The following is an 18,586-nucleotide window of genomic DNA, read 5'->3' on the forward strand; positions in this document are numbered from 1 at the left end:
TGCAATGATGGTAATCAGAAAAGTACTAACCGGTCGCTTGACGCTTTTTCTAATTTATTCATTTTACCTGATCGAGAAAATATTTGCTTCATTTTATGTATATTCTTTGAACGGTAAATTACAACTTTTTTGAGTTCTACTTATTATTATTCCTTACCTTAGTTATTTCGTTCATAACCATTAATTCATTCATCCATTTGTTCATCCATCCGTCCATATTTCATCCATCCTTTCATCCATTCATTCGTTCAGGGACAGATTGATTGCAGCGATAATGACAGAAAGTGGAAACATTACAGTCACCATTCTCTTTCCTGAGGAACTCGACAGTCTCATGTTGCTGCTCGTACGCCTTGATGGCCTTCTGGTAATCGCTGTTTATTCGCTGGTTCAAGTCCAGCAGCTGGTCATTCGTCTTCGTCAGTTTGTCGATTTCCAGTTGCTTCTAACGGATTAGATGTTTGGTTTTTATTGCTTTGTTTGTTTTCATTTTAATTTGGATAGCAACAATAATATTAAAATTCACCCAACAAACCTCGTTCAGTTCGTCTTTGAACTTGGCGAGTTTCGTTTTCAAATGTTCAAACTCATCTTCCAACGAATTGTTCACCTGAATTATGAACAATTATAACTTGGTTTTTCATAATTTGGTTTAGAATTGTAAAAATTATTTATTGAAACCGAAGAATATTTTTGTGTTTTACACCATTCATTCAGTTGACTACGGAGTTGAATCAAAGGTTTGTGGAATGTGAACTTATTAACCGATGGATGTGATGTAACCGTCTTATCTATATCTGGTGATCAAACCTGTCAACCTTATTCCATTAATTGCATTCAAATCAGAATATTATTATTGATTGATTGGTTGATTAATTAATTAATTATAAATTTATTTAATTAGGTAGAAATATTAACATTTTGGAATGATGACTGGTGATCTAAAAGCGTTTTTTTTTGTTGTTTCTGTTCTTGTTGTAAAATCATGCCGTTGTTGGTGTGAGCAGGTTTCGGGGATATTAGAGGCTTCTTGTTGTCGTCGTATCCTATTTTTCTGGTGTGATTGTTGTCATTGATGTTGTTGTTGATGTTGTTGTTGGTGTTCTTGTTGATGTTGTTGCAGCTAACTTTATTCATGTAGAGCTCGAGCAGTTCGTTCGTTTTTTCTTTCAACTTTTTTTCCTTTTCGTCTTTTTCGACTTTCAGCGTCATATTCTCCTCTTCAAGTTTTTCTAATAAAAAATGTCCACTGTTCATTCATTCATCCATTCAAGCGTTCATTCATTCAATCCATCTAACTAATAACGGCTGAGTGTTCGCAGTTGATGTTGGTCAGGTTCTGCAGTTTTGATTGCAGTTGCCTCATCTCGCTTATCATCATTTCGCTCTCGTTCTGATGATTATGAATGAGTGAGTGAGTGAGTGAGTGAGTGAGTGAGTGAGTGAGTGAGTGAGTGAGTGAGTGAGTGAGTGAGTGAGTGAGTGAACAAATAACGAAAGAAATAATGAACATTCAAACAAATGGCTTGCAGAAGAAAAATTGAATGAACGAATACGAACGAACGAATAAATGAGCGAAAAAACGAACAAATGAATGAATAAAAACACAAACTAACTTGCAGCTTAGAAACAGTTTCCTTGAGTCTAAAAATGTTTTCCTTCTTACAGAGGTTGTCTTCGACGATGTTGCCCATGCATTTCTGCAGTTCCTGGATGAGGACGGCTGATTTGCGAGAGCTCCCGTTTTGCTCTATGCCTTTGAATTCTTTCATAATAACAACAATAATAATAATGATAAATAAAATAATAAGAAGAATGAATGAAAATAATTACTGAACCAGGCGGTGGTTGGGTGGCTTGCAGACCGGTTATGGACGAGAAGACATCGGGGTAGGTCCATTCCAGAACCTGCATGTATGCAAGGAAGCCTCTGTCGCCCTTGTACTCTATCGTGTCTATCAACCGAGCTGTAAATGTTAGTGTGTGTGTGTGTGTATGTGTGTGTGTGTGTGTGTATGTGTGTGTGTGTGTGTGTGTGTGTGTGTGACTGGTTGATTGGCGCTCACACACACACACACACACACACGAACAATCGTATAAACGACGCACTTACTCACCTGATTTACTCTTTGATGTTTTCATCGCTTGTATCTCCTCCATCTCACAGACGGACAGCACATCCTTACTACGCAACCAACTCAAAAACGAATCGACCCTTGTACAGCAGGCCAAAAAGTGATAGTTCTCCGTTAAGAAATCCTGTGTCGATATTTTATCGAATCGATCCATCGCGGGCATTCGGTATGAAATACCGGTCCGTCGGTTTAAAGTATCGGTTGATTGATTGATTAATTATACAGCGGGCTTTATTTCGATTTACACGGATTTGTTGATTGAAAATAGCGAGTTAATAATATGATACTGGATGTATATTGCATATCGAACTTATAATTTAATCTACAGTATTTGCTTGCATGCGTCAGGTCTTAATGATACAACAACAGTATAATCATTATTAATCCGGTGAACGAATTATGACTATACTCAGCGTAACTTTTTACATCCTAACTTTAATTTTATACAAAAATTATGGAAACGTTTTAATTTTACTTTATTTTATGGTTAGAATTAACATACAATTCATGAAACGTTAACACCAGTACCTCTGCTTCGTTTGCGCTGGCTAGCAATGCACTAATTTATTTAAAAATTCCTATGCAAGATACAAACACACACACATATGTGTATGTATGTATGTATGTATGTATATATATATATATATATATATATATATATATATATATATATATATGTACGTTAATTATTTGTTAATTAATGTTTTCAGCTAATGCTAATAATTTGTATTTCTAGAGAATGTTTGTTGCTAACTGTTCTGTATTTGCTAGGTGATTATAAATACTACTACTACTAATAATAATAATAATTATTATTATTATAACATTTATTATGTTTGTATAATTGTATAAAAAAATTATAACATAAACATTCTGAGACGTATATTGTATATGGCTTTATCTTCGTCATCACATTGTTTAGCTGCTTTTGATGTTGTTTGTGTTATAGTGATGTATTGATAGTTAACAAATTATTCAACCACTCATTCATTCATTTATTCATTCATTCATTCATTCATTTGTCGTTCCTTCGTTGTTCTTGTCTTCATTCATTTATATTCCTTAATCGACTGACTCATTCAATCAATCGTTCGTTTGTACATTGATTGTTTTGAATCATTCGTACATTCGTTCACTCATTATTTCACCCATCCATTCACTAACTTATCCATTTATTCATTGGCTAACTCGTTCGTGCATTCATTTATTCATTCGTTCGTTCATTCTCTTGCGCGCATATACATCTCGGGAATAAAATATCTCGGCCTGAGAGAATACAGCTGAAACGGGATTATAATAAATAATCATTGATGGCTATAATATCATAATAATAATAATAATAATAATAAAAGATGATGGTGATAATGATCACATTGCTGAATCCTTCTCTTTCTCACACCGATCGACGAGTAGATTTTGATTATTGCTGTCAGCAGATGGCATGGCAGTACTTATTAAAAGAGAACTTGCAGCGATAAAAATTGTGCCATAATAATGAAATATATTATAACAATAATTGCCTGCATTGTACTTTATAAATACTTTTACGGCCAGGTTCGGCAGGTTATGGTGGTACGCTCAGGTCTGCCTGTCTTCGCACTGCAAAAAATTAACGCTGCTCATTTTTTAGGTGCAAACTTGTACTATTTTTAATCAACCAGCCTCTCTCCACGAAGGAACGTGTGTGCGTGTGTATGTGTGTAGATGTGTGTACGTGAATATGTTAGCTAACCATTGATTGGGCTATAATCATTGCTATACTCTATGTTATTGGGTCACGCAAAGAAAGGTTATTTAAAGTCCGATCAAGTATACAAAAGGAATTAAATTTTTGAAGCAAAACTTATATACATTCTTTGATGTATTTTTTATCTAAAGAGTTTCCTGATATTAAGATAATTTTATTAATAAGTTCTTTTAAAAACAGATGGGTATTATCGGTTGGTCAAAAGTTTCGATGCATATTGGCTGAAAGATTTTAGAGTCATTGAGAGTAGCATAGTTAAAATTTGTTGGTCGTATGCTCTTAAGGCCGCAGTATCTTTTCTAAAATTAACCTTTCAGGGTCCGGAGACGTTCTCAAAAAATAAATGAGGCGAGGCGGGTAGGCCGTCTGCAGTCCATCACAAGGGTCAGTGCGTCCTGTTTGGAAATCGACGCAAAATGAATTCAAGTTTTGCAAGTTTATCAGAAGAATTATGTTTTGGGCATCACCTGGATAAACAATTGGCCCCCAAAATTCCATACTCCCGTTGGGAGTTTTTTAATTGGACGCATCGTGCTTATGTGAATATTATTATTATTATTAAAGAAAAATTTATAAAGCGCCAATTAAAAGTTAAAATTCTCAAAAGCGCTATCTAATATCAATAAAAAACAAATGAAATATAAGTGAGTCGGCAATGCAAACATTAAAAAATGTAACAGAAATAATTATAACAAAAATAAATGAGTTTTCAAATTCTTCTTAAAAGCTTCAAATTTCATCCCCAGTGCTCTCAACGATCTCGGAAGACTGTTCCATGCAACCGGTCCTGAAACTGCAATGTCTCTTGATGCTTTCTGTAACTGAGTATCAGGAACAACCAATATAATGCCATTGTCTGATCTCAGGTTCATACCACTCGACATTACTGGTTTAATTTTAATTTTTTTCACTAAATATTCTGGGAGCAAACCGTGAATAGCTTTGTACATTAGAACACACTGTTTATATACAATTCTTTTCCTGACTGTAAGCCAATGGAGGTCATTTAAAATTGGCGTAACATGATCATATTTTGAACTACCTACAACAAGTTTGGCTGCTCTATTCTGAATAGACTGAAGGGAAGCAATAGACTTTTTTGACAATCCATAAAATAAACCATTGCAGTAATCCTGTCTTGAATGCACAAATGCATGTATTAAAGCCTGTGTTGTCGACTGATCCAGTGATTTACGTATTTTTTTCAATCTCTGCAGCTGTATGGAACACGATTTTGTCAGCATCTTTACATGATCACTCATCATCAAACCCGAATCAAGAATGCACCCCAAATTTGCTGCCTTGTTGCAAAACGTAATACTCTCATTCTGTATCATGACTGAATCAATACTGAGTTTTGACATTTGTTGCCAAGTGCCAATGGGAAGGAATTGCGATTTATGTTGATTCAGTTTGAGACAGTTGTTTGACATCCATTCATCGACTCTGGTCAGACATTCAACAAGTTTGTCTATCTCTCTCTGAAATGTATCTGGATTACCACTAATTACTATTTGAATATCATCTGCGTAAGCATGGTACTTAATATGTATGTATGTATGTATACAGTACATGTATGAGTATGTGTGTGCAACGTGTTTAATGCAAGCATTTAACATAACAGGGTGAGAAGCTAGACTTTGAGTTGTGAAGAAATATTTTTAGAAAGCAAATGTACCCTTATGTTTAAAAAATTTATTTTTAGCAAACTTTACCTTAACAAATTTTAAAATATGAATCTGTGTTATAAACTGAAAGTTGAACTTGTCACATATCTATTAATATCTGTTCACAAAATTTATTTTATTTAGAATCCAAATCACGATTCTTAATAAGACAGTGTGCTATTAATAATCGTGAACGGTATGTTTGCTTGTAGCCTGTATCTGCATGTAGTGTATGTATGCATATGCATGTATGTTTGTACGTACGTACGTATGTATATATGTATTTATGTATGTATGTATGTATGTGACGATGACGACGACGATGAAGATGACACACCTCCGCAGAGTCACGAGAAAGTTGTCTTTAATTTGATCATCCTCTCTCTTAATTTTGATTTGAATAACAATAGTCTGAAGCATTTTTAATATAAATGCTATTAAGAATTTCGTTAGTTTGCTATGAAAATGTGTTTGAAGATAACCACATCTCAGCATCGTTGTGATTTTGTAATGTCAAAAACGTTTTTGATGTTTGATAAAGCTAAACATTGCCAACAAGTGCCAACATTTTATTGAACTTTTTTTTTCTTCATTTCTTAGAAAAAAAATGTTCTTTTTTGTTGCAAAATATGCTGCTTAATAGATATAACTGCATAATTTTATCCCGTTGTGAATGTGAAACAGTAAAAAAACACTCGAAGCATTAGCATTAGACATTATAGGCTGATGAAGGTTGGTCTCACTCAGTATCACTGAGCTACTATAGTTCAGTGTATTTGAACGCTACATGAAATGAACCAATCCCCTATGAATGGTTTTGCAACACGTGTGCAGATTTCGTCATCTTCGTTTGTTGCTGTCTTGCCATCTTCTTCCTCGTCGGTCTTATTTGTCGCTCTTTTTTCTGTCAAATTTCATTCATAAATTGAATTTCACCTGTTTGATTGACATTTTCTGGAGGTATTTTGTTTTAATTATTATTTAGTTGTTGATTTCTTTAATTAATAAATATGTTTAAAATTTATATGTTATGATTGTTGATAAGTCAGTTTTTTCTTTTAAATCTGGTTTCTCTTTTGATTTGATCAAATTTTTTCAAATATGTAGGAAAGTGAAATAAAATTTTTTTGAGATTGCGTCTTTCTTTAAAAATTTTAACTATACAAAGTGTTACTCTCGCTTACTTAGTAGAAGAGAGCTTTTGAAGTTTAAATAAAAGTTTATGGTTGCTATGATGTTGCATCTTGTCTTGATGAATATTTTTGTTAATTAGTTGAAATTATCAAATAAAAATAATTTTTGGTCGATTATTTTTTATTAAAACAGAATTAATTAATAAAGAAGATGGCAGACGTTGTTGCAGAGCTACAGATGAACATAGAAAAACTTGAGAAAGATTTTGAAAAGTTGAAAACTGAGAATGAAAAAGTATTGAAAACTGTTGACTAATTTTTATTAATTAAGTTTCTAAATATATTTTTTGGTGATTATTTTATTTAATCAGCAGATTTGTTTTTAATTAAGTGCAAATAAATTTTAAAAGGGCATCCATAATGTCAAGAAAAATGAGAAAATTTATCAATATTTTAATTCTTTTTAAGACATATGAACATGTTTTAAGAATATTAGTAAATTATAGGCCTCTCAAATTGTATCTTATAATTAATATTATTAATTATTACTGTTATATTATTTTCAGGACAAAGCCAATGAAGTTAAGAAGGAGCTGGACAGACTGAAGAATAAACTGAAAGACCAACAAAAGAAGCAAAAAAGTGAGAAGCCACTTTCAAATCAGGAACAGGACAGCCTAGCCAAAAAAGTTACTAGGTAATAATTGTTTCATATACCATTATTTATTTATTTATATTATTATTTATTTATTAATATTATCACCAATTTTTATTTAATGTAAGCAATTGTTTTGTTGTTAATTGGTTTGATAATGGGTTTTGGACTTATGCTTTCTTTATTGCTAGTTTATTCATTAAGTACGTCCTACCTCGGGAGAACTGGGTCTCTGGACGCTAAACGATGATTGATTCATTATGTAAATATTTATTTATGTTTTTGTAACTATTATAATTGTTATTTTTATATTTTTATTATCAAAAGGTTAGGTTTGGAATTTACTAAGGAAGAAAATTTGTCAGATTGGTATTCTCAAGTAAGCTCCTCCCCCAAAACAATATTTATTAATTATATAAATGAGTTTGCTTTCACCCCATAACAATATTTTTAAATTGTGATTGTGATTGTACTAAACAAAGCAGTTATTTTCATATAATACATTCCACTTCAAACTTAACAAAATCTTCATATGAAATCTTTCACATACAATTAAGTATGTCCTTACACCTAACTAACTAACCAACCAACCAACTAGCTTGAATAATGATAAGAATGATGATGATGATAAAACCACAATATTGTCCATAAAATAAGGTGATAACGAAGGCAGAGCTGATTGAATATTATGACGTAAGTGGTTGCTACGTGCTCAGACCCTGGTCCTACAGCATCTGGGAGAGAATCAAGGCCTGGTTTGATGCTGAAATTAAAAAAATTGGTTTCGAAAACTGCTACTTCCCAATGTTCGTTTCAAATGCTGCTCTAGAGAAGGAGAAGTCTCACATTGCTGATTTTGCACCTGAGGTTGTTTAGTTTTGTCATCATTCCATTTATTATTGCTGGCTTCTACTCGTTAAATTATGTTTTGCATTATAAATGATTACAATATCAACTATAATAACATTTATAACATCAGGTGGCCTGGGTAACAAAATCAGGAACGACTGAATTAGCAGAGCCAATAGCAATCCGGCCAACCAGTGAAACAGTGATGTACCCGTCGTATGCAAAATGGGTTCAGTCTCACAGAGATCTGCCAATCAAGTTGAATCAGTGGTGCAATGTTGTGGTTGGTTGTCGCTGTTATTGGTTGTTAATATATTTTGCTTTTTGCTGTTTTTACACAATAATCAATCAGTAATTCATTCAATAATTCACACCTCAATCATTCACTCCCTAATTCATCTAGCAATGCACTAATAATTCACTCACCCCACCACCCACTGTCAGAGATGGGAGTTCAAACACCCACAACCATTCCTGAGGACCAGAGAATTTTTGTGGCAAGAGGGGCATTCTGCTCATGCTAATTATCCAGATGCTGAGAAGGAGGTGAGAGAATTTGTTGGTTGGTTGGTTGGTGGTTGGTTGGTCGGTTGGTTGGGACTGATTTAATTGGTTGGTTGGTTGATAGATTAATTGGAGGCTGATGGGATCAGCTGATTAGTTGATTGGGGACTAATTTTATTGGTTAGTTATTTATAATTTAAAAAGAAAATCGTAACAAACATTGAAATTCAAAATTACGATCCAACTAATACCCTACACACACACCCTCTCTCAGGTGTATTACATTCTCGATCTTTATGCATCAGTTTATGAAGATCTCTTGGCCATCCCTGTTATCAAAGGTAAGAAAACGCAGAAAGAAAAATTTGCTGGTGGCGACTACACGACCACAGTTGAAGCTTATGTGGCTGCTTCTGGCCGAGGAATTCAGGTTGGCTGGCTGGCTGCATGACTGCTTTGCGTTATTTTTATTGTTAGTATTTTCACTATTGCAATTATTACCAGGCTGCCACATCCCACCACCTTGGACAAAACTTTTCAAAGATGTTCGACATTTCCTTTGAAGATCCGGAAACTCATGAGAAACATTTTGCTCATCAAAATTCTTGGGGCCTGACGACTCGATCGATTGGTATAATTGTTATGGTGCATGGTGATAATAAGGGATTGGTTCTGCCTCCTAAGATTGCTTCTATTCAGGTGGGCATATGTTATAGTATACACGAATGCCTCTGCACTTTGGATTTTCCAAACTTTTAATTTGTTCAAATTGTTTTATTATCAATAATCTTTTTTATTATTCATAATAGTAATTATTCATAATATTAACACCACGGCCAACCAGGTAATCGTAATTACATGTGGTGTAACGGCCCAGTTGAAAGAAGAGGAGAAAGAAAGTTTGATGACAAAATGTAACCAGTTGGTGAGCACATTGAAGAAGGCTGACATCAGAGCCTCTGCTGACCTGAGAGACAACTACAGTCCTGGCTGGAAGTTTAACCACTGGGAACTTAAGGTTTCTATCATTTTTTTAATAATTATTCTTTATTTCAATTCAATGTTTTGTTTGTTCATAAAACTTTAGTGAACGATAGTGAGGATTTGATTGATTGTTATTCTCTAATCTACTCAAATTTTTCTAATCAGGGAGTACCAATTAGGATCGAAATAGGACCTAGGGATGTGCAAAAAAATGAAATGGTGGCCGTAAGAAGGGACACGGGTGAAAAATTGACCATAAAATTTGACGGGGCAACTGAAAGCATCAGTGCACTGTTGAAGACCATTCAGGAGGGCATGTTCAACAAGTAAATTGCTTATAATGCATGCTTTATATTATTTTTTGTTTTACGCGATTTTGCTACTTTTTTAAAAACTTGATTAAAAAAGTTACAACCGTAACTTCATGTAAATGAAAACATTTTCTAATGGATGTGTGAACGCCCTATAATATAAATTGAAAATTATAAGTAAATAAGCTATCGTATAATATATCTAACGTATAATATTCGTAATAAAATGTAAAGTAATGCATGGCTGACTTAAAACAAAATGTAAGCCTGTAAAAAATGTAAATTGTAAATGTGACAGAGCCAAGAAGGAACTGACGGACAACATGGCAACATGTTACAACTTCGATGAATTGTGTGCTGAATTAGAGAGGAAGAAAATTATTGCGGCTCCGTTCTGCGGTGAGATTGCGTGTGAGGACCAAATTAAAAAGCTCAGTGCCAGGTTTCAATCGAGTTTTGATTCGTCGTTCATTTCTTACTAGTTTTTCATTTTACACATTTATTTTAAGATTTTATAGTTATGATATTTCACTTTACTAAGTATTTAGTCAGCAAATTTATTAAAGGCAAGGCCACCATAAAACAATTTTTCCGCTATTCTTTGTAACAGCAAGGCAAAACAAAGCGTTCATAGCGCGAAAGTTAGATAAATATGTATAATATCATTTTATATAAAGAGAATCGCATTCACAAAGTAGCATGAATTAGCAAGTGAAGTCGTATTGTACATCTATACTATGCTAAAATTTTCAAAAAGCTTAAATTGACTGAAATTAACTTACAATCTGTCTGATTGAAACACACGATGATAACAAAATAGGGATGCGGTGACGGAGGAGGGGGGACCAGCCATGGGAGCCAAAGGGTTGTGCATTCCTTTCCAACAACCAGCCAACATCAAAGAAACTGATAAATGCATCGGACCTGACTGCACCAACAAACCTCAATTCTTCACCATTTTTGGCAGAAGTTACTGATATTGTCGCGGTGTCTTATTAACTATCTCACTTTCATTATTATCATTAATGCATAGCTTCAGGGGCGCTTGTATAAAGGATGACCTTTGTCGCTTCCGTAGACTTGGATAAAAAAAAGTGCTTTGATCGTTTCCTAGAAACCTATCGAGAATCTTGTATGTAGCTCTAATTTCACTATGTATTTAGCAGGGCCGCGTGTTTAAAAATTAAATAGTTGTTAAGTATGAAAATTGTCATCTTTATTGATATCCTTCGTTTAAAAATGTAACTTTGTTTAACGTTAATACATTAAAATGTTTAAATTTGGAAGGCTTCAATACGAAGCAGGCGAAATACAAACATCTAACACGGTACGGCTTCGTTTATTTCTACTAAAAACTAACAAAAACCGAACACAACATTCATTCAATCATTCTTTAAGAAACATCAACAATAACAGCATTAAAAACTTAACCAAATTGTACACGAGAGCTAATGTCAATATATTTCTGTGTGTATGCGGTGTTTGTGTATAAATGTGAAGTGAATTATCACGTGCACCTTAAAAAGGTGTAATCCTAATACATAGCATTCAGCTGTTCGATAATCACGCACACATGCATCCCTACAATAATGTTGCTAGTACGTTCATTCTAGTGCTGACTGTTTCTGTAATCTGTAGAAATAATAAATGTTGAGGTGAGATTAATGGCTCATAACGATTTACTAGTATAAAAATAACAGTGCCTTGGACGGTTTCGTTTGGAAATGTAATAATTAGGATACGTTATATGATCTGGAAATAAAAGAACATAAAGTGAAATTCAGCAGATGACAACACGAACAACCTCCTCTGCCTTGCTGACCGCCTCTCCTCTCTATCTGTTGTCGTTTCTGGTCCATCTTCTGCCTGCTCAAACAAAAGCGGTTGTAAATAAAACATTAACACATAATCTAAAATAATCAAAATACATTGTTTCTGAACATCTATTTGTTTGTGCGCGCTTTTAATGTCAACATTTTAACATACTTTTCCACAAATTTAAACACAAATTGACAAAGTCTTGGGTGTTAAAATTTGAACTTTTATCCTAAAACATATCTTTAATGAGTTAGTGTGAATAGTTTAAAATAAGCAAGGGAGCATAATGACATGCTGCTCAAGATTACCTACCTATGATAGCTACCGTTTAACTTAACAATTTCATCAAAAATTAATCAATGCATAATACACTGCATGCAGCGTTTGATATAACCATCAATACTTTCTTCACAATCTACTACAGTTCTTAAAATTTATTAAAAACAATAATTTTTTCTTTTCTGATCTTAAAATATTTTTTCTTTAAAAAATTACAAATATCTCTATTTCGCTAATAATCAAACTCTGAAACACCGAAAAAGTTACAACAACATCGGCAACAAAAACAGCAAAGAGGTCTTTCAAAATAGCAAGAAGACTTACGACAACATTTGACTTAGGCTCAAAAGCATATTAACAGGGATAGAACTATCATCATCTACACCTCTGCCGTCAAAATCTGAAACAGCTGCTTGCCTCGACCTTCCAGGTGACCTTGATTTTCTCCTGTTACCACCGGCGGAATCTCTGAATCTGTTGTTGTCCATCCGACGGTTCCTATCATCGTATCGATTGGAACCACCCATTCCACCACCTCCCATGTTTGCCGGTCTGAAGTTCCCTGCATGAATTTCGGTCGGTCGATAAATGTGATTTTTTACTGAACGGATTCGTTTGCGACGTTGTTTAATTTATGCTTCTGAAAAAATTAAATTTAAAAAGCTATTTGAATGTTAAAAATAGTCTCATTATCGAGAACTATCAATAGTAATAGAAACAAAAATCATAGAGATGAAATTGATTATGAAAAAATACTCATCCTAATATGAAAATTCAACTGAAAATATACATGAACCAAAAATTCAGTAAAGAAAAAACCAACTACAATGAAACAAAACATGACAGATAGGCAGACGTAAAACAACAAAAAAAATCTATACTGATAAATAAATAAAAAAAATAGCTAAAAATAAAATACAAAAAAGAATAAAAAGTACCAGTGGCGTCAAGCCTGATCAATTTATTTTTATTCTCCTCGACTCCTAACCCACCTAAAGCTGAGTATGGAGCACCGAGGAGGCCGGCACCTGGATTCAACATCCCCCCCATGCCCCCTGCAGACTGCATCAACATACTCTGGTTCAGTACATTGCCAGAACTGTCATTTGAGATGGAGAAAAATATAAAATGATTAACTTGTACATTTTTATTAAGGCTCATTCATACAACTTCATAGATTAAAATAAATCTCTCCAATACAAGAAAATATCGTGAAAATTATTACATTTTTTCATAATTTTATTTCAATATATGAATTAACTTAACTTAAATTATAAAAAATTTTAAATATAAAGTGCGTAACGAAATAGAAGTGAATTGAAAGAACTATCTCACCCAAGGATGCCGAGGTTAGGTTGCATGAGTAATGATAGAGGGTTCACAATGTTACTTCCACTCCTGTATGTGAATGTTTGCATGATATGTAATGGACCAAATATAATTCAATGAATGTATTCAATGAGAAAACCACAATATCAGATAAAAATAACCAAGTATTTACACACAACAGCTAACAAGCAAATATAAATGCAACTTCAACAAGATAACTTGAACTAAGCAGGCACACAAACGACCCAAACACACACACAAGCAACATACACATACCCCAACAGAGACTGAGGATGCATATTTCTTCCAACCCCTCCTGACCTCTGCCCTCTGTTGCCTCCATAATTATTACTGCTACCCCACGACCTCTTGTTACGATTGCTGTTGTTGTTGTTGTTGTTGCTGTTGTATGGCGATCGACGATTTTTGTTGTACGGGGATTTTCTTCCACCATTGTTATGGCTGCCCCTACCTGAGATTTTCAAAACTAATAAGTCAACATTTATTAATGATATTATAATTGTTGTGTTAATTGTTGTTATAATTGTCACATTGAACATTAATATTATTTTATGCATATCTACATTCAACAAAAACACTTTTAAATATGCAAATAAATACACGCAAACACGCACGCACACACACTCAAACAAAACTGAATGAAAAAGTTGGAGAACCTGTCCTTCTATCTCCGCCACCCTCTTTCACATTGCTCCTCCTCCTATCGCTGGCACCACTGTTGGCCACGCGTGCTGGCGACTTCTTCCTTTTCTCTTTTATTATACCAAATCTAAAATTTGTAAACAAATTATTACGTTAATTATTATGGCAGAGAATATACCGAATAAAATAAAAACGTCAAAATTCCACAAAAATGAATTTCATTCATTCATCCAGAAACCACCCGTCCATCAATTAATCAGGTGAAAAACAAACCTGATGAGAATCTTTTGGAATGATTTAGAATCTACTGGGGGCAGCCCTGTCATCTGCCTGATTTCATCAAGGGATGGGCACTCAAGGTCCATATCTTTTCTGCACTTGTTGTCTCGTTCAATCACTAACTGACACTGCTGAATTCTCTGTAAAAGTTTGTGCATGGCAAGTTACTGCATTATCATCATCATCGTCATCACCATTATTGCAAAGATGCCACATAGACACTACTTCATTCATGTTCATTCAATATGTAATCATTCACATTCAGGATATCACAATGATATCATCATCATCTTCATCCACCTAACCAACCGACCTCTTCTAGTTTAGTGGCAGCCTTCGTGGACCCATCATTTTTGGCCACTTCTAATTTTTCCTGACATTTCTCCATGTGCTTCATGATTACCTTCCTCTCTTTCAACCTCAGGTATGCTGTTTATGAATTTATTCATTCAGTTTTGCCGGCATCATAACCAATGCATACTAATATGACGAAAGAAGACATGGATTAAAATTAAACATGAGAGCAACACACAGAGAGTCACGAACGTATTTTGAGAGAAGACAGTCAATCAAGCAGGTGCAATGCAACTGACACATGAATGACATTTTAACAAATTACAAACACTTAATGAACCAATTGCTTCTGAGCCAACGCTAACAAGAAGCACTGCAGTTAGACAGCAAAACATAATTCATCAAGCTAAGCATTAGATCAAAGCAGAAAAGGAGACACATACATCTGGGGATGGAGTGGACAGGCACTCTGTAAGCTGCAAGCAGGACTCGATGCCCACACAATTCCATCTTCTTGCTGGCTGCCTCTGTAACTTCTGCTTTCATCACATCCTCGTTTGAGAAGATAAGGTAAGCATAACTGTAATGAGGAGTGTGTGTGCATATAAATACACATGTGATGATAATGATAACGACATTATTGATAGCTATGTTATTATAAAATTATGATTAATAAAAAGAAATGGTTAATGAAATGAATTCACAATAAATAATAATTAGAGAATTCATTTAAAAGTTTGCAATAAATGGTCCAGAAATTATAAGGCCGTTCAACTCAGATATGCTTTTGAATTTTATGCTAACAATTGAAAGTTGTTGAATCATAATATGGCATAATAATATGACATAACATATCTGATGTGACATGAAGGGCTCATCTAGCCCAACTCACATGACGCTGAGAAACAACTTGATGCAATCAATTTAATTAACTAATTTAAAAAAATCAATGAAATATAAATCAATGAATTTTGAAAATTGAAGTAAAAAAGTGATTAAATGAATGCCAGTTGTGTTGTAAACAAAATCTCCTCGCAATAATTATTATGTTTAGGAACAGTTGGCTGAAAAATTTTAACTACAAAAGCAAGGACCAGATTTTAGTGGGCTGCTAAAGTCGTAGATAGATACCCATATCAAGTACTTGTGCTTAACACGATCCATACAATAAAAGCAGCAAGTATGATTGGATGGTTCATAACGTATGTAGGGAGCTGATATTGCTTTACTCCATATTACAAATTCAGTCGATCAGGCAGACGACAATATGGATGTAGGCCTCTTAAAATGGAAAACATCAACTGCTAAAAAGAATACATTTACAAGCACGCATACAAACATACAAAAAAGAGTCCATAAAAATATAAACAGAATACTGCTTGATAGGTCATTACCCTTTAGGAGTATGACTCGTTGTGCCAGTTGTGGTTACCACAGTAGCACTACTACTTGTAGTAGTAGTAGAAGACGTAGTAGTGGTGGTCGTGGCAGTGGCAGCAACTGTAGTTGTTGAATCAGTCTTTGTAGCCCCTGCAGTCGCCTCAGTGACTTCCATGTTAGAATCGTTGGCCTGGTTACTGTTTTCAGTAATATCAACAATAATGGTAGTATCGTCAATGTCATTGTTAGTGGTAGTAGCAGCGGTAACAGGAGCAGTGGTCGTAGAAGCTGCATTGCCATCTGTATTATCAGCATTGGACTGTGTAGTGGTAGCCGTAGTTGAATCCGCGAGTTCCTTGTTAGTAGAACTTGGAGATGGGCGTTTGAACGAGGGGTCCGGATGTAGAACAACATCCTCGACATTGGGAAATAATTCCTTGATGGACTCCACAGTTACATCATTTGTTAGGTTCTTCAAGACTGCTACATTGTCTGTCCAACGTTCTGTGGTTTTAAGTATAGGGTGGAGATATTAATGTGATTGTGTGAGAATATAAAAAGCTAGTAGAGTAGATCAGGTGAGGTTAAAGTGTTAATTTTATACACACAAAAAAAAATCAACAAACATTTAAAGTCAGAGGTTAAGATGTCAATTCTAGGAAGAATTGATTAAATAAAAGATGATTGAGATGAAGATAAGAGTTAAAGAATACATCAAAGACCATTAAATTGAAAAGGAACAGAAAAGAAATCAGTAAGATCAAAGAATCAATTTACTGTCACTTAATGAAATAAGAAAAAAGAAAGGGACAGGTAAAAAATACATGTTGATGTGCATGTCACCAGTGAATTTAACTCAAGAGAAATACTAAATAAGTGTCCCATTGTTGTGTGTTGAGTGAGAGAATGTCTAATGAAATTTTCATACTTTTGCTCCTGACATTGTCAAGGAAATCTTCCATCAACCTATCTGTAATTTTTTAAAATCAGAAAAAATATTTGAGATTTAATATCAAAGTGTTATTTTTATTTTGCCATTATTATAAGTTTGACAATGATCAGTTCTTAATGACATCAAACCGTCAACGCTTAAAATATTTTTTACAAAACAGACGACTGCTAAGCTCAAGACATGGAAAATTATAAAATTAAAAAAAAATGTTATTAAAAATTAAACAAACGTGAGTTAGTATCCAATTTAATGCTTATGTCTTCCTTCAAATCTTTCAAATACTCCACAGCATTACTGGCTGAGGTTGAGGTGTTGAAGTGCAACATCAGAATTCTGACAATTAAAAATAAAAATTTACAAATACATTTTTTACATTAAGATTAAATAATGTAAATTTATTTTTTGAAGCTATCACTGTCAAATAATGGGCAAAAGCATCTTACTCACCCAATCATAGAATTATTATCTTGATAACTTCTAGCATATGCAACTTTAATTTCTTCAAGAGTTGTCCAACTGACAACTGACTGCAACAAATCATTATTGAAATCAACCATGCTGATTGGGGATATTATTACCTTTCTGTTCTGCTTTAGGTGACCAACATCTGGGATGTAAATTCATGAATAAATTGAAAGAAAATCCATTAACAAGATGAGAAAATAATGAATTAGAAGCCCACAAAAATACATTATAAAGTGTATGCTATCTTGCTTTTAAATTAAATAAAATTTCCTCTAAATATGGCATATCATTTTGCCTGAATTACTCATCCTTAAATAAAAAAAATTATTTGATAAAAAAAATATTAACAGACCATCCATTAGAATCTTCATAGTCGGCATGTTCAAAAGCACTCGCTCCATCTCTTCTGGGTTCAGTGCATCTTTGTCATAGTTTTCTTCACCTTGAAATTGAAATAAATTATTTCATTAAAAATTATCAATAGGATTAAATAATGAAATCTTTAAATTTTGAAGATTAAATTTTAAAAAAACATACAAAAAGAAAAATATAGGACTTGGGCAGTAAAAAATTAATGGAAACACGCATTGAGTGTTATTATATTGACATATAAACAATGATATAAAAATAAATAAGATAAAAATAAATAACATCATAAAAAAAGGCTGAACCTTCATCATCCTCATCTTGATCCAAATCGTCATCATCCCACTCGTCTACCACCATCAAATTCTCGACCTTTCCATTGCCGTTCTGATCATCTTTATTTTCGCTCGCATCCGCAAATTCTTTTGCATCACTCTCCGAATAAATGCTGCATTCAATTTCGTTTGCGTCATCCGGATTGTTTTCGTTTTCGAACGAAATATATTCAGTCTCGTCGGCAACGTTCACCACGTTGTTCGCATCCTCCTGATCGATGTATTCCTCTCCAACGTAAATAAGGTCAGCGTCAGTAGAATTCTCCTCGTTTTCCATTTTATTTCAACAATTGTTGTAAATAAAATAAGTGGCAAAAACAGTTCTGACAATCTCCAACCGACAGCGATATATAGATAAAATGGCGGAAACCAAAGATCGACAAATATGCTTAAAAAATTAGCATAAAGATTAGCGTTACAAAGTTGAAAATTGAACTATAT

General features: G+C 33.9%; 3 protein-coding genes across 3 annotated transcripts; 1 reads left to right on the top strand and 2 right to left on the bottom strand.

Moving 5' to 3' along the window:
- Positions 1–14: 14 nt before the first annotated feature.
- On the bottom strand, positions 15–2,289 carry HELRODRAFT_181401 (hypothetical protein; the record flags this gene model as incomplete). The annotated part of the gene is made up of 8 exons (XM_009031204.1): positions 15–67; positions 304–445; positions 536–610; positions 919–1,232; positions 1,300–1,393; positions 1,617–1,765; positions 1,866–1,967; positions 2,118–2,289. The coding sequence occupies 8 exons, from the start codon at positions 2,287–2,289 to the stop codon at positions 15–17; spliced, it is 1,101 nt and encodes a 366-aa protein (XP_009029452.1).
- Positions 2,290–6,433: 4,144 nt separating this feature from the next.
- On the top strand, positions 6,434–11,315 carry HELRODRAFT_103731 (hypothetical protein). Its single transcript, XM_009031205.1, has 14 exons — positions 6,434–6,509; positions 6,876–6,977; positions 7,249–7,379; positions 7,665–7,716; positions 7,995–8,204; positions 8,317–8,469; positions 8,631–8,732; positions 8,965–9,120; positions 9,195–9,389; positions 9,535–9,708; positions 9,840–10,000; positions 10,284–10,427; positions 10,806–11,120; positions 11,142–11,315. The coding sequence occupies exons 2-13, from the start codon at positions 6,894–6,896 to the stop codon at positions 10,960–10,962; spliced, it is 1,719 nt and encodes a 572-aa protein (XP_009029453.1). The 5' UTR covers positions 6,434–6,509; positions 6,876–6,893; the 3' UTR covers positions 10,963–11,120; positions 11,142–11,315.
- Positions 11,274–18,475, bottom strand: HELRODRAFT_194228 (hypothetical protein). The gene is made up of 16 exons (XM_009031206.1): positions 18,116–18,475; positions 17,797–17,886; positions 17,427–17,586; positions 17,209–17,312; positions 16,956–16,997; positions 16,042–16,531; positions 15,091–15,227; positions 14,667–14,782; positions 14,351–14,493; positions 14,089–14,204; positions 13,688–13,883; positions 13,418–13,480; positions 13,021–13,181; positions 12,407–12,644; positions 11,790–11,851; positions 11,274–11,617 (listed from the first exon to the last, which is right to left on the bottom strand). Exons 1-16 carry the CDS (start codon positions 18,420–18,422, stop codon positions 11,595–11,597), a joined length of 2,448 nt encoding a protein of 815 aa, XP_009029454.1. The 5' UTR covers positions 18,423–18,475; the 3' UTR covers positions 11,274–11,594.
- Positions 18,476–18,586: the final 111 nt, after the last annotated feature.

Source organism: Helobdella robusta (assembly GCF_000326865.2).
Source record: "Helobdella robusta unplaced genomic scaffold HELROscaffold_70, whole genome shotgun sequence".
In the NCBI taxonomy this organism is placed as follows: Eukaryota; Metazoa; Annelida; class Clitellata; order Rhynchobdellida; family Glossiphoniidae; genus Helobdella; species Helobdella robusta.

Excerpts from the sequence above, each read along its gene's own strand:
- HELRODRAFT_103731 (XM_009031205.1), top strand. The coding sequence starts at position 6,894 with ATGGCAGACGTTGTTGCAGAGCTACAGATGAACATAGAAAAACTTGAG. Across the intron at positions 7,717-7,994 it reads TGTCAGATTGGTATTCTCAA|GTGATAACGAAGGCAGAGCT; the intron begins GTAAGCTCCTCC and ends CCATAAAATAAG. Across the intron at positions 9,121-9,194 it reads CTTCTGGCCGAGGAATTCAG|GCTGCCACATCCCACCACCT; the intron begins GTTGGCTGGCTG and ends AATTATTACCAG.
- HELRODRAFT_194228 (XM_009031206.1), bottom strand. The coding sequence starts at position 18,422 with ATGGAAAACGAGGAGAATTCTACTGACGCTGACCTTATTTACGTTGGA. Across the intron at positions 17,887-18,115 it reads TCAAGATGAGGATGATGAAG|GTGAAGAAAACTATGACAAA; the intron begins GTTCAGCCTTTT and ends TTCAATTTCAAG. Across the intron at positions 15,228-16,041 it reads ACGAGTCATACTCCTAAAGG|TTATGCTTACCTTATCTTCT; the intron begins GTAATGACCTAT and ends TCCTCATTACAG.